At 53.7% G+C, this 13,627-nt stretch overlaps 1 protein-coding gene across 3 annotated transcripts in view; it reads right to left on the bottom strand.

Annotated features, from left to right (window-relative positions):
- SHISA6 (shisa family member 6) overlaps positions 1-13,337 on the bottom strand; it is a 264,868-nt gene extending 251,531 nt beyond the window's left edge. The window contains exon 1 of one of the 3 annotated variants that reach the window (XM_082373292.1): positions 12,636-13,337. In XM_082373292.1, coding sequence (XP_082229418.1) covers positions 12,636-13,279 — 644 coding nt within the window. In that variant the 5' untranslated portion in view covers positions 13,280-13,337. The remainder of the gene's footprint in view (positions 1-12,635) is intronic. The other 2 variants (XM_082373290.1, XM_082373291.1) reach the window with 2 other exon arrangements.
- Between the last annotated feature and the right edge of the window lie 290 nt (positions 13,338-13,627).

The raw sequence follows: 13,627 nt of genomic DNA, 5'->3' as shown, positions 1-13,627 counted from the left end.
GATACTGGTGATCGTTAGGCAGCTACTTAAGTGTCCTGTGGTTCTGTGTCCTTGTTGAAAAAATAAGGCCAAAATAATAAGACCAAAAATAACGTCTACCTCTTAGGGTTATTATGAGGATTAAATGAGTTCATATTTGTAGAGCAGTTAGAACAGAACCTGGCACCTCGTAAGCACTAAACATTCGATTAATAAATCAATCCAAATACAGCCTCCCCGTGTCTAGAGGCTCAGCCAACAGAACCACAACGAAAGTCCATGCGTACAGGTGCAAGAGGGGAGTCTTGGCAGGCTGACTCAACAATGCCAGATGGCAAAACTCCTGGTGTGGCAAGGGAGCCACATGGCACGGCTGTGGCTACGGGTCATCCTGGAAGGGACCACCTACATCCCATACTTTCCACTCAGGCCTAAGGTCAGAAATGCATCTGGTCACACACCAGCTTTTGCTAAACCCTGAACTTGGACTCTGCAAGCCAAGTGCAAAGAGAGTGTCTATTTGTTCTTTCCTATGAGGCCATCACAAATCGTGCTTCCGCTACCAGGCAAGGAAACTTCGAGAAAAAAAGCACAGGATTCACATCATGAGCAAAACAAATCAGGATCCTGTTGGGGTATTAAAAGGGCAAATGGGTCAAATGGGCCGGGGCAACATTTTCTGCAAAAGACTCCGTTATTTTTTTTTCTTCCTTCTTCCTACCTCCCTTTTTCTTTCTTTTCTTTCTTCAATTTCTTTTTTGTCCTCTATTAAAAAAATTATAAACATCATTGTCATTTCCAAGTTCAAGTACCTTCTCATCAATGCCACTATTGAAAGGGTGGGGTACACAAGGGTGGGGTTGCCCAGGTGGGCAGACCTCATGCCAGGGAAGTCAATATTGGCTTCCCATGAGAATTAACTGGAATTGCGTCCTAACAATAGAATGGACCACCTCCAGGGGGAGGGGGAGCCCCAGCTCTAGATGCAGCTGGCGCCCAGCGGGAGAGGCATGAAAGCACCTCATCAGCCCCTTTCACCCAAGAGAGTCTATGAGTTTCAGATGCTAAAGACAAGCATTCCCGTGAGACCACATGGAGACAGCATTCTTATGTGAATGGAATGTTGGAGGAAAATGCGTTTTCTTCTGCACCCCAGGGCTGTTGCATCTCAAAGGACAGATGTAGACTCTGCGTTCCCGAATTTCCCAGGTGTGCAGAGATCAGAATGGGCCGGAGATGAACACACCTCCACAACTTGATAGCCCCCAACCCACAGCAGGGCCAACAGGCCAGAGGGGCTCCAAGGCAGGGAAAGATGGATGACGACCTCCAAGAGTGAGGGAAAGGGGGCTTTGCTAGGGGTCCCTCGAGGGCCACAAAAGCAGGCAAAGGAAGGGAGGTCCATGTCCTCTTCCATAAGGGTGCATCTAAGTACATCCTATCTTGTCCTACAGTGGTGTTGGGACAGCGATGCAGGAACAGGCAATAGGGAAAGAACGGAGGGAGGAAAGACAGAGATCTCTGTCCTCTTATCCCCCAGAAAGAGCGCCAGACGTCCTAAGTCTGCCTTCAGGACCCTAACCTCTTGTGCCCATCTGGTCACCCTGCGGCAAGATGGAATGAGGGGCGCCCTGGGTGGTGGTATCACCCATCACAGAAATCTCAAAGCCAAAAGCGAGAGAGTTTCTGGATTCCAGAAACTCAGGGAAATACAAAAAAGAAACAAGAAGAGGGGAAATAAGCGGGAGCCCCCAGAGGAAATTCAAGAGGGAATTCGAAGCGGCCTCCAGGCAAGCATCACCAAATTCAGCAGACATGGGGGCAGGCTAATCCCAGTCAATAAAACAGACAAGGAAATTATAAAATGCTTTAAAGGAAATGCATTTTTACTGCTTCCTGGGCCACTGCAGGATTACAAACTAGGCTAAAATAAAACATTGATCTTTGGAGAGCTACTTTATTGAACAGATAAGAATGATTTGTAATTAGCATGCCAATTGTCTACAGAAGAGCCTGCTTGAAAACAGTCTGTCTTTCTGCCTGGCGGATGCGCCCTGAACAAACTCTGCAGTCTTGTCTGAGCTATTAATCTGTTCATCACAGCTTTTTATCAGAGACAGAAAAGAAAAGCAACTTTGCTGAGGTCCAATTTGGATAAATTTTGAATTAGCAGAGTCTGAATTGATGCAGTTTAATGAAGTTACAGCAGGACAAGTTCAAGAAGGAGAAAGGGAGGAAGCCAGGAAAGGAAAGAACTCAACAGAAGAGGAATCAAAAGAAGGACAGATGGAGAAAGAGGCAGCAGCGGACAAAGACACCGAAAGGAACAAAAAGAAACATTGTAATGATGTGACTGAAGAGAGAGAGAGAGAGAAGCCACAGATCCTCCACTAAAAGCCAGGTTCTCTTCGCAAATGCTCAGAGTGGGTACGAAGCTGGCTGCTGAGGACCTGAGAACAGAAAAGCTGCGTGATTTCTCACAGCACGAAGAGCCTTCGGAGCCACCGGGATAGCATTCCTGGAAAAGCTCAGGCAAATTTCTCAGGATGCAGTAAAGAGTCAGAGGGGGTCCAAGAGGGAGGCTGGAAACCAGATTCTTCCGAAAGTTCTGGAGCAGCCTCAACACTTGGGCTGGGCCTCGTGCCTGGTCATTTCAGGAGATGGGTTAACACGAGCCCACCCCCAGCTGCCCAGACATCGGGGTGACTGAGGCCAGAGTCCCTACTAATAGGATCCGAGGCCGATCCGAGGGCTGGAGGAGAAAAGCCCTCCTGGCAACAACTTCTTTGCTATTGTGGGGTTCAGCCCCCTCCGTGCCCCTGGATGACGGCAGGCGTCTGTATCCCAGGACCTCAGAAGCGGGTGGATGGATGGATTCTGGACACGCTCCTGCTTCTCCTCGCCCCAGCACGCATTCTCAGGGATCCAATCCCTCCTCGCTGGAGCTGCAGGATGGAGGAAGAGGGAAGGGTTGCCTGTCTGGGTGTGAAGCATCCTTCCCAGAAGACGACATTTGGCTCAGGGAACTGTGACTCTGTCCAGAGGACAGATGTCCTAAGTAATGAGACTTTAATGCCGGAGCTAATGGGAACAGTACACGAGACCACATGCCAAAAAAGCGAGGAAGAACGAGAGTGCTTGTGAAGCCTGCAGAAAGCAGCGACTCGTCTCCCAAACACGAGGGAACAGGGCCAAGCTCGTAGTCACGCAGAGCCCAGCTGGAACCCAGCCTCCACAGGTCCCGAGATGGGGTCAGCGGCTCTGGACAAGGGTTCTCCCGCCCCTCTGACCGGGGTGGGGCTGAAAACAATGCTCAGGACCGCCACGTTCCCACACCCGCCTCGATCCGACGGTCAGGGACCCCTGCACTGGAGGTGCAGACCCCGGGGCGTGAGCCCCGCCAGGGACCACCACCGTGGCCGTGACTGTGACCACCACCACCAGCCGCAACAGCTGGAGCTGGAGAGCAAAACCCAGGGCTCCTTCCCTTTCACAGGCTTTTCAAGACAGAGGGCTTGAGGGCCCAAGGAGCAGAGAAACGCGGGGAAAGATTGAGGAATGAGGAAGCAGGGCGCGGAGAATTCAGGCCAGCCGGTAAAGAGCAGAGAAGCAGGAGTGAGCTGGCCGGAATCCCGGGTCTCGCACACACTGGGCTTGAGGTTATAAATGGGGCGGAGCGGGGGGGCTGTGATAAATGGGGCTGTTGTGAGCCATCCGTCTCTCCATAATTAAAACTGGGCATGGCCCGAGGTCCATCCTCTCGCCCCCAAACCCCTTCTTTTCTCTAGTGCCCCATTACTCTCAGGAGCCAGGACTCCTGCAGAATTGCCCTGGGGTCCTTGCAATACTCTAAAGGTTTGCCAGGGTGGGGGGGGTGGGGGGGAGGAGTTGTTTTAAGGGTTTTTTTCAATTAAAACCCATGTGGTTTTGTTCGTTTGTTTTTATTCTTTACGTCTTCTTTGTATTGTCTTCACAGACCTCCACCAACATAATCCATTCTTGAACAGGAGCCCTTTCACTGCCCTGGGCGCCTGTGTGCCCTGCGTGCAATGCAAGTGAGGCCACCAGCCCGGCACTGAGGTACCCTGGCCCGTAGGTCACTCACCGCCAGCCCCTTACAGCGATAACTCGTCCCAGGGCACGAGCGTGTGGGTCTTTGCTTTCTCAAGTAGTCTGAGTATCACTGACCCGTTTACATTCAGGAAGGTGAGAGCCAACTGCCTTGTTGGCCCCCAAAGGAGATAGAGACCAACCATGGACTAGCTGTGTGACCCTGGGCAAGTTACTAAGCCTCTCTGAGTTGATTCTGTCATCTGTTAAATGGCCACCAGACCCAGGGTGGTGGAAGGATGCAGTGGGATAAGGCAGGATGCCGGGTTCAGAGGGAGCCCCGGAGAAGGGAGGCTCTTCTGAGTGTTTCCCGGTTCCCCGCCCTGCTTCACCCATGTGACCTTGAGTCCTCATCTGAGATCTCAGGTCTTCAACACCAGCTTCCTGGAGTGATGGGTGACGGGGTCCTGTAAGCTCCTGGGAGACTGAGTTCCCCCCTTCCTGACGCCTGAGCAGAGGAGCGGGGCGCCCAGGCGCAGAGCAGGACTCCTCCCAGAGCGCTCGAGAGTAACTGTTAGGGGGCGGGCAGGGTCAGAGGCTCGGCCCCAGCCCCTCACCACCCACTAACTCTTACTGAGAAGAAGGAATCCCGCCCCAGCTACAGAAGCACAGCCGCTGCTTCCCCAGCACCAAAGTGGAATAAGAATTGGCCACAGGGCTTCCCTGGTGGCGCAGTGGTTGAGAATCTGCCTGCTAATGCAGGGGACACGGGTTCGAGCCCTGGTCTGGGAGGATCCCACATGCCGCGGAGCAACTAAGCCCGTGAGCCACAACTACTGAGCCTGCGCTCCGCAACAAGAGAGGCCGCGATAGTGAGAGGCCCGCGCACCGCGATGAAGAGTGGCCCCCACTTGCCGCAACTGGAGAGAGCCCTAGCAAAGAAACGAAGACCCAACACAGCCAAAAGTAAATAAATAAATAAATAAATAAATAATAAAAATAAAGGAATTCCTTTAAAAAAAAAAAAAGAAAACTAGTGAATTAAAAAAAAAAAAAAAAAGAATTGGCCACAACTGCTGCAGCTGGTGGCCCCTTGTCACCCGCCCTTAAACTCGGCCTGCCCCACCCTCGCTCCATGTCTGTGATCAACCTCATGGAATGAACACACTTTTGGGGGGTCTGGGGAGGCGCAGGAAATGCACATTAGGACTCTAGCGGCAACGCTCACAGGAAACCCCATCTTCCTGTGCTTGTAAACGCTTCTGCCTCGTCAATGGCTCTCTGGCCCAAGTGGTGACCTCGTCTGGATGCCAAATTGCAGAGGGGCTGGCATTCAGTGGAGAGGAGGGAGGGCAGGGCACAGCCGGCACCTGGTTCTGACCCCAAGCCTGGCCGCAAGCATCCCAAAGAAATCGGGTCCCTTTACCCTCAGAATCAAATTAAGAATCCAAGTTGCATTTCTCATGCAGAAATGTAGGACCTTTTTTTTTTTTTTTTTTTTTTTTGTGGGACCATTTTTTAACCCTTTCTGGGCAGTTATTTGAGCCATTTTCTGCATATTGAACCCCTTTCTCTTCCCCTCTCTCCCAGCTCCTCCGCTGTCTGCCCAGACACATTGAGAGAGCATGAAGCTGATTTTCTTAAGGTCGGTAATTATCTTTCAGTGAGGGGAGGGACTCCTTCCTAGTGGTCCTCACGAGCACGGGGCTCTGATGCCGGGCTGCCATTCAATACCGGGACGCCTCCTCTGGGCACCTGCCTTTGGAGGCAGCTGACACAGCCCCTGGGCCAGCAGGTCTCCTTACTGGAGGCACCCTTCATTTCTGATCAATAACCAGCCAAGCACCTATTTCATCCATCGGCCTCAGCCCCATGACATCGCTGCTTACAAAAATCACATCTACCCTAGGAGGATAAAAATATGCTACCATCATGAAAAGTCAAAACAGCATGCATGGGCTCTGAAAGCACCTCCAAGAGAGGAACCGTGGCAATATCTCCCAGAGAAGAATCAGCATGTGGCCTCCCAAAGTGACTGCTTAGAAAGATGACACATTAGGATAGTTATGTCCTGGTTCTTTCCAAGGAGGACGTGGGCACAATGCAGGCAAAAGCCCCGAACTGCATGCCACAGACGTTAATTTCTCATAATGATGGGACCCAAATGTCCAGCTTCATTAGCCATCCTCCCCAAAGCTTCTCTGAAGCCCTCACCTTGTATTCACCCTGGCCCTGCGGTCTCTCGGCCCAGAGCTGAGAAAGGGCAGGATGGGCACCAGTCAATGTACGTCTGCGGGTCACAGAGCTGTCTTATACGTAGGGAGCCATCCTGGAGGACAAACCTGAAATCACTCCCTCTCAGGACCACGGGATGCCTGGGGGGGCTCTGGTCTCTGGTCGGCTGGACCAGGTCGGACCTGGTTGGTTTCAGCGTCCCCACCCATCTCTGGGACAGAGAGAAAGCATTCACAGCCCGTATTTTTCATTACAGGTTTCTGCCCATAGTTTTATCCAGTGACCCATTGCTCTGGTTCACAAGTTTTTGGCTCGCGCAGTATTTTCCTTCTTCAAATGAGCTGCATTACTCAAATCTTATTAAAGGATAATAATAATAAACTTAGATCAGGGTATTGCCCTTTCCAAAGGAATTCGGAGAAACTGCCAAGGACCAGGGAAGATGAACAGAAATCATTTTAGTGGATGGAAAAATTGAATGAGAAAGGGCTGAAAAAATGTAGGGAAGCAAGAGAAGGGAGAAGGCTGTCACATGTCTAAATATCTGAAAGTTATTTGTACGTAAAGTAAAACAGAATAGATTTCCACTGGGCAAGAAGACGAGGCTGTGGCCCAGGATACCGGCACCCTGGCTTCTATAGTTGCAGATCACTCACCCCCTCCCTGAGGACCCTTGGCATTGTCATCTGGCCTCCCTGCGCTTCAGCTGCCTGGCTTACAAAATTAGAGAGTTAAGTTAAATGACTTGCCCACAATAAAAATTCTATGGTTCTGTAATGGATGACTAAATAATAGAAAGCACTACTCTGCCTTTTCAGAACATTTTGGTTTTACTTCTAAAGATCAAAAAAAAAAAAAAAAAGACGAGGTTAGCAATTTGTCCTGAATGGGTGTAAAATAAGCCTGCTCAAGCCCAGGGGTCTGAGACCCTCTGAAGGGCTGCTGGTAAACCCTCCCGCCAAGCCCTCTTCCCCGTCTGCAACATCCAAGAACGAACATGCTGGAAGTGGGGGGTCATAAATGTGACTCAGGGAAAAATAACAGGAGTTTCCTAAGGTAGAGAAAAGAGGGGAAAAAAATCACAGCAGACACTATTTTTAAAATGAACTTAACCTAGGCCCTCATACAGTCCGTCAAAGCTCCCTCCCCTGCCACCAATCTGAGATGGTCTATACACAAGGAAGTTCAAACCACAATACTGTGGTTCCACGGGATATATACTGTCAAGGGATGTACTGAGAATTGTAAGACAACATGCACTTGAATTCACCCTAATTTCAAACATAAACTGTGCAGGACTTTGGTGGTGGGGGGGGGGTGGCAGAGAAGGCCAGTGGTGACACCCAGCAGCCAGGGGCTGGGTGCTACTTCTAACATGCAGTGGGGACTCTGGCTGACTACGGCGAGAAGCCAGAGAGTGAAGATCTCAGGGCCATCCTGGCAGGCCCTGGAAAACCCGGCAAGGCAGCTGCGGGGATGAAGCTTCCTTCTGCGTAGTTCCCTTCTCTTCTGGATCCCAGGGCGTGTGTCTGTCTGGGATCACCTCTTTCGGTCAGCTCACTTTTTCAGCTCTCAATCACTACTTCCTGCACAACTGATCTGAAATCGACTGCACGCTCACTCGATCTCTCATTAAAACAGGTTGGAAACAGTGCGCTGGACTTTTTCTCCTCCTGTGTTGTGGCAGCCGAGAGAACTGTGGGTCAAGTCTTAGTAACTCAGCAGCAGATTCCTCCGAATGAATGTGCTCTGGGCGTGGGACAGGGTTGTGGGCAGGGAAAAGGGACCAATGTGCATGCCTTCTGGGGCTGGGGTGAGGTGGGAGAGGCCAGGAAGACAGCAAGCGACGTTCCAGGGAGGAGTGTCCAAGGGCAGGGCTTTTTGCATGGCTGACCTGCTCAATGGAGAATGAACTCTGCTTTGCCTCGTGGGTCAAAGGTAACATACACTCGACAGGCTTACATTTTATAATTTGAAATGTTCCTTGCCCACAGCGGGTGGGCAGGGCTCATCTGTTGAATGAATACATATGCACGTAGCTGCAGGGGTCAGGAGGAAATCAAGCACAGATCTGCACAATGCCACCCACCTCTCTCACCTGATTACCTTCCTCCCTTTACTATTTTTGTTTCTTTCTGTCTTCCTGGTATCCTTCCCCGAACCCCTCCCTCCATAAGCCTTCTTAAATTCTTCCACAATTTCACTGCTTTCCCTTCACGCATTTTTTTTTTTTTACTCAAAGAAAATGGAAAACATGCAAGGCTAAGACCTTCAGCCCAAGGCAAGATGCTTTCTTTTTCTTTCCCAACAACTGCTATCTTTGAAGTTAAAAAAAAAAAAAAAAACAAGTTGACTCTCAGTTTAGATCAATTTATTATAGTGAGCCCACCGTGCTTCAAAAAATGGAGTGTTTGGCATGATTTGACAATTCATTGCCTAGGAACCTAGAAAGAGAACTCACTAAATCAGCCGGCAGAGTGGTCCCGCTACTGCAATTATGTGGTCTGTGAGGACAAAACAGAGCTCTTTGGGTTTGTAATTAATTTCTGGAGGAAGAAAAGGTAGGACACAGTGTTCCCTTGATGTTTCTAGAAATAAGCAGAGGAACCCGAAGATGAAGGCCCCTTTGGATAGCTACCAGGGTCGCCTCCTAATATGCTTCCTTTTCCCTCATAACAGGTTTTTCGTTCCTCAGCCCTGAGTACTTCTCCACACCCATCCCCACCTTAAATTCCTCCATCCCTTCATCCCTGTGCAGGCGGTGGGAGGACCGCAGGCACCTCTGGCCTCACCAACTGCACCTACGGCATCCTTGTAGCTTCCTGACCTATCTGTTAATTAGCCTTCTTTTTAACAAGCAACACAGTTCCTCCCTCAGAATGATTCTCATCTCCAAGACTCTAATGAACGAACACGGGGTGAGGAGGAAGGAACGGGCTGGAATGTGGGACGGCTGGTTTGGAACCGAATGTCACCAGGGAGCCCGCCTCTGAGGCCCGTGTCCCGGGCAGAGCCCCTGCCCTTGGAAGCCATGGCAGCCCCTCACTGAAGAGACAGCCCCAGGGAAGCATCCCAGAAGCCACTCGTGAAACACTGAGATGGGCGGACGCCTGCGGGCCGGCAGCTTCAGCCTCAGCCCGGGCAGGTGGAAAGAAGGGCTAGGTGAGGCCAAGATCCTGGTGGGAAATGGGGTTCTGGGTGGGAAAGGTGGGCACCTGATGTCCAGGGCTCTCCAGATCCAGAACTCGGCTGCGCCTTTGGTCCCTGCGGCCACCTCTTTCCCCTCCCTGAGGTCCAGCTGGGAGTCTGTGCTCACGTGCTCTGGTGTGAGAGGCGATGGTTGCCCCAGAGACACGTGGGGGGGCGGGGGCGGGGGGGGGGACTTCTCACACAGATGGCAAGGTCTAATCACTTCTGGAAAAGACTAAATCTTCCTCCCTGCGGGGGCTGGAGAGGGAAGAAGAAGGCCCGCCCTAAGGGGAGCAGAGGAGGCAGATGGCTGGTCCTAAGGCAACATCTTCCTTTTCACCCTTCTAACACTCCCACAAACATCCCTCCCGCTCAACCCGCTTGCCCAACCACCATCTTCACAGAGGCTCACACGCCGGAATCGGTAAAATACTCTTTGCCTTTCCAGAAAGGAAATGCCTTTGCTGAACTATTTCAAGGAGTACGGAACCCAGCACATATCCCACCTCTTCTGTGGACCTCTGAAGAGTATACATTCCTCCTCCTTCACTTTCCCCAGGGAGGACCCATTATGGTGTGAATATTTTATCTCTTTCTCCATCGTTCTCTCCTTTTCCCTACCCCAGGTCCCCAACAAGGCAATCTGCACCCCAAACTCCCTGAAACAGCAAGCGACGACCTCTGAGGCCTGAGCAAAGTGGGAGCGTGGTGGAACCACTCATGCGCACCCGGGAGTCGGCGGGCAGCTCCTGCAAATGTGCACACTCACCCCGACACGCCTGGGAAGGGAGAGGCTGGGGTGGGACACCGTCGTGCCTGAGTTATCCAGAATGGAAAAACATTCCCCTGACCTGCCCAAGGTCATTCAGGGAGTGTCCTAGATGCACCGCTCGTGCTCTGTCCTCTCTCCCACCCCCCTCCCAAACACGGAGACAGGCTCTGTCCCCTGCCTAACAAGCATCAACATGATGGCTTCCCAAGCACTGAACAGGCGAGACTGCAGCTGCTGGAAGAGGTGCTGTGAACTGAATAAAATCAGGAGGTGAATTTGAGAAACAGCCCACATTTACATAATGGTCTGAGGGCTGAAATGCATCGCCCTTCCCATGGCTACCTCTCTTTCCCAACCTTGGAGAGAAACTGCCCCCACGGCATCACCATTGAGCCGCACACCTATACACACACACACTAGTCGCCCTAGTTTGGAGTGGGTTGGGGAGTCAGCATGGTGGGGGGACAGTGACATCTCCAAGGTCAAAGCCCAAAGAACGCAGGCCAACGCCAGCATCCAAAGGCCATCAGCATCCTCCCAGGTGATGATGAATAAATTCAGCAGGAGGTGGAGGGCAGGGCAGGGGGCAGGTCTCCCCAAGGGTGCAGAGAAGAACGTCTCGGGGAAGAGAGAAACCCAAAGAAAACTTCGTGGGAATCCACTGGCAGGAGGTCCCGGCCAGAATGGAAAGTGTGATGAGAGGCCAGAAGCATAGAAGAAGGGGAAGGTGAACAACCGAGGGGACCAGAGGCAGAGGCAGAGGCATAAGAACCAGGCACATCTGCTTCAGGAAGGGGAGCCAAGAGAGAGAATTCTTTGCCAGACAAAACCCAAAGGAGGGAGCGTCTTGTCCTGATTTTGCTCTCTCCATCCCACCGACCCTCTGCTTTTAAGAGCCAGCACTGACCACAAACCATGTGCCACGATTCCTCCATCATTTTCCAGGACCAACCAGCCACAGACTTACTCCCTGAGAGATAAGATGGGGGTGGGATGAAGGCAGTGGTACTTCAGGGTTAACGAGTGAGGCTGATAAACCCATCTCCTCTCAGAAGCACCCAATTCCAACACCCGAGTTTGTCAACATGAAAGTACCCACACTTTGTGGATTTGACTCAAAATCCGCCAGAGTATCATCTTTTCTCAACACCCACAGTATCCAGGGGGGGAAAGAAATCACGCCCAGAAATTTCTATCTGCCTTTCTCTCTCTTCATCAAGGTACAGGTGACTAATGTCCGCAGCAGCGGGGCAAGGTTTTCAGGCCCAAAAGGTAAGAGGCAGAGTGCAGAGATGACCTAAAGCTGTACGGCTCCGGGTGCGGGCCCGCTGGGCAAACTCAGAGAAACCGGTCTGGGCAGTGTGGGGTGGTCCCAATTACTAGGGCAGTGCCCACACCATGTGCCAGAGATGGAGGCATGTCCCGGGGCAGGGTTTGTTCCTTGAAAGACTGTTGAACCACCTCCAGCCGTTCATCAGCACGAGGGCACTGGAAGCAGGGCTGAGTTTGCACCCCCTGGGCGCATCATTAACAGAGTTGTAAAGAGAGGCTGGTTTCCCGTTCCCAAGGGGCGCTCGGGGAGCTAGAGGGCGGGGTGGGAGGGAGGCAGTCAGGGTGGAACCCTGCACAACCATATTTCAAGCTCTTGGCGTTAAGTTTCGGTGGGAGGCAGCCCCCACTGCCTCCCTATGGAAACAGTGAAAGATACCCACCGGGTTGAACACAGCAAGAAGTGTTAACTCAGAGAGTTCTGCCCACAGGGTTTAAAAGAACAAGTCCTCCAGTCTCAGCAGGAAGGCAAAGCATCCCACTCGGCAGGATGTGATGAATAGACACCATATGCCCTTGGTCAAGATGGAATGGTTAGATCTGCATTCCTTCTCACCCCAGGAGGCTTCTTTTCCGTACCACCCGCATCTCCAACACACGGGAATACTCAGTTCACACTCTTTTCAGTAAGGTTCCAACATCGTTTAATCTCCTACATCCAAGATGACGCTCTGGTTTGACTCAGAAAACCGAATGCAGTAAGAGCCTGCACCGAGGCGCCCACCTGCCTTGAAAACTGCACCCTGGACCCCTACCCAGGGTTACGGAATGTGGACAATTCTTAGACGCAAACTCACGGACTCCACCACTCCCTACTTTGCCCTGTAAATCCCCCTACCAACCAAAGCATGCGTTCCCGGTTCTGAAGAAATGGAGAAGAGGGCACAGAAGGCTCCGATGTATCGCCTGTGAAAGAGGCAAGGGGTCCTCAGTTGACTTAAAAGAGTCGAGAGAGAGACAGAGACAGAGACACGGGGGGTGGGGGGGTGTGGAATGCCAAGAGCCAAGAGGACAGGGAAGCCTGGAAAGAGGGGTGAGGCCGCCGGGAGTCTGGGGGCAGGCCCTGGGCGGCCGCGCTCACCTGTGGATGTTCATCTCCCGAGGAGGGCGGTGGGCCTTGTCGTACGAGACCTTGGCGAAGACGCCGGCCACGATGACGAAGGCGATCACCCCGCAGGTGATGTAGACGGTGAAGTTGGTCTTGTCCTTCTCCGGGTCGTACTTGTTCTCGGGCCCCGGCGACACCACCTTGGTGCTGGGCGTCTGCACCCACACCGGACTCTGGTAGTTGGTGCACTGGCGCTGGTCCAGCTTCTCGTGGCGCTTCTTGCAGCAGAAGCGGTAGTAGCAGGTGCCGCAGCAGTACAGGTAGCCGCTCTCGCTGTTGTTGCACTCGAACTCCTTGTCGTACTGGCCGCTCACGTCGTAGTAGCCCCAGCACGTCTCGTAGGTGACGGGCGCGCTGGCCGCCGCCGCCACCGCCGCCGCGGGCTGCCCCCGCCGGCTCCCCGCCTCCGGGCCACCGGGCGCCCGGACGGTGCCGTTCAGCTCGCGGCCGCCCCGGGCCAGGGCGCCCCCGGGCCGCCGGCCCCCGACGGCCGCGGCGCCGGCGCTCAGGGTCCGGTTGGCGGCGCGGCCGCGGGCGCCCCAGGCGCCGGGCAGCAGGTCCAGGGGCTGGAGCGAGAGCAGCGGCAGCAGCAGCAGCAGGAGGCGCCGCAGCGCCATGGCGGGGCCGGGCGGGAGGGCGCGAGGAGGCTTCCGCGGCAGGCCGCTCCCCGTGCCGGCCGGGCTCCGAGGGGGCCGCGCGGGCCGGGCTGGCGGCGCGGGGCGGTCAGCGGCGCCGGAGCGATGGCGCCATCGAGGCGCGGGCGGCGGCGGCGGCGGCGGCGCGCGGTGCGCACGGACCAGCCCGGCGCGGGCGGCCGGGACTCAGGCTGCGCGCCGGCTCCGCGCTCCCCCCGCGGGCTCGGCGCGCCTCCCGGGCAGCCCCATCCCCCGCCGGCGGCGGCGGCGGCCCCGCGCGCGGCTCGGCTCAGGCGGGACGCGAAGCGCGGCTCCCGGCGGCGGCTGCGG

This window comes from Balaenoptera borealis, assembly GCF_965194805.1.
Source record: "Balaenoptera borealis genome assembly, chromosome: 20".
Classification (NCBI taxonomy): domain Eukaryota; kingdom Metazoa; phylum Chordata; class Mammalia; order Artiodactyla; family Balaenopteridae; genus Balaenoptera; species Balaenoptera borealis.
The sequence above is the reverse complement of the archived record's forward strand: the minus strand, read 5'-3'. Positions and strand labels throughout refer to the sequence as shown.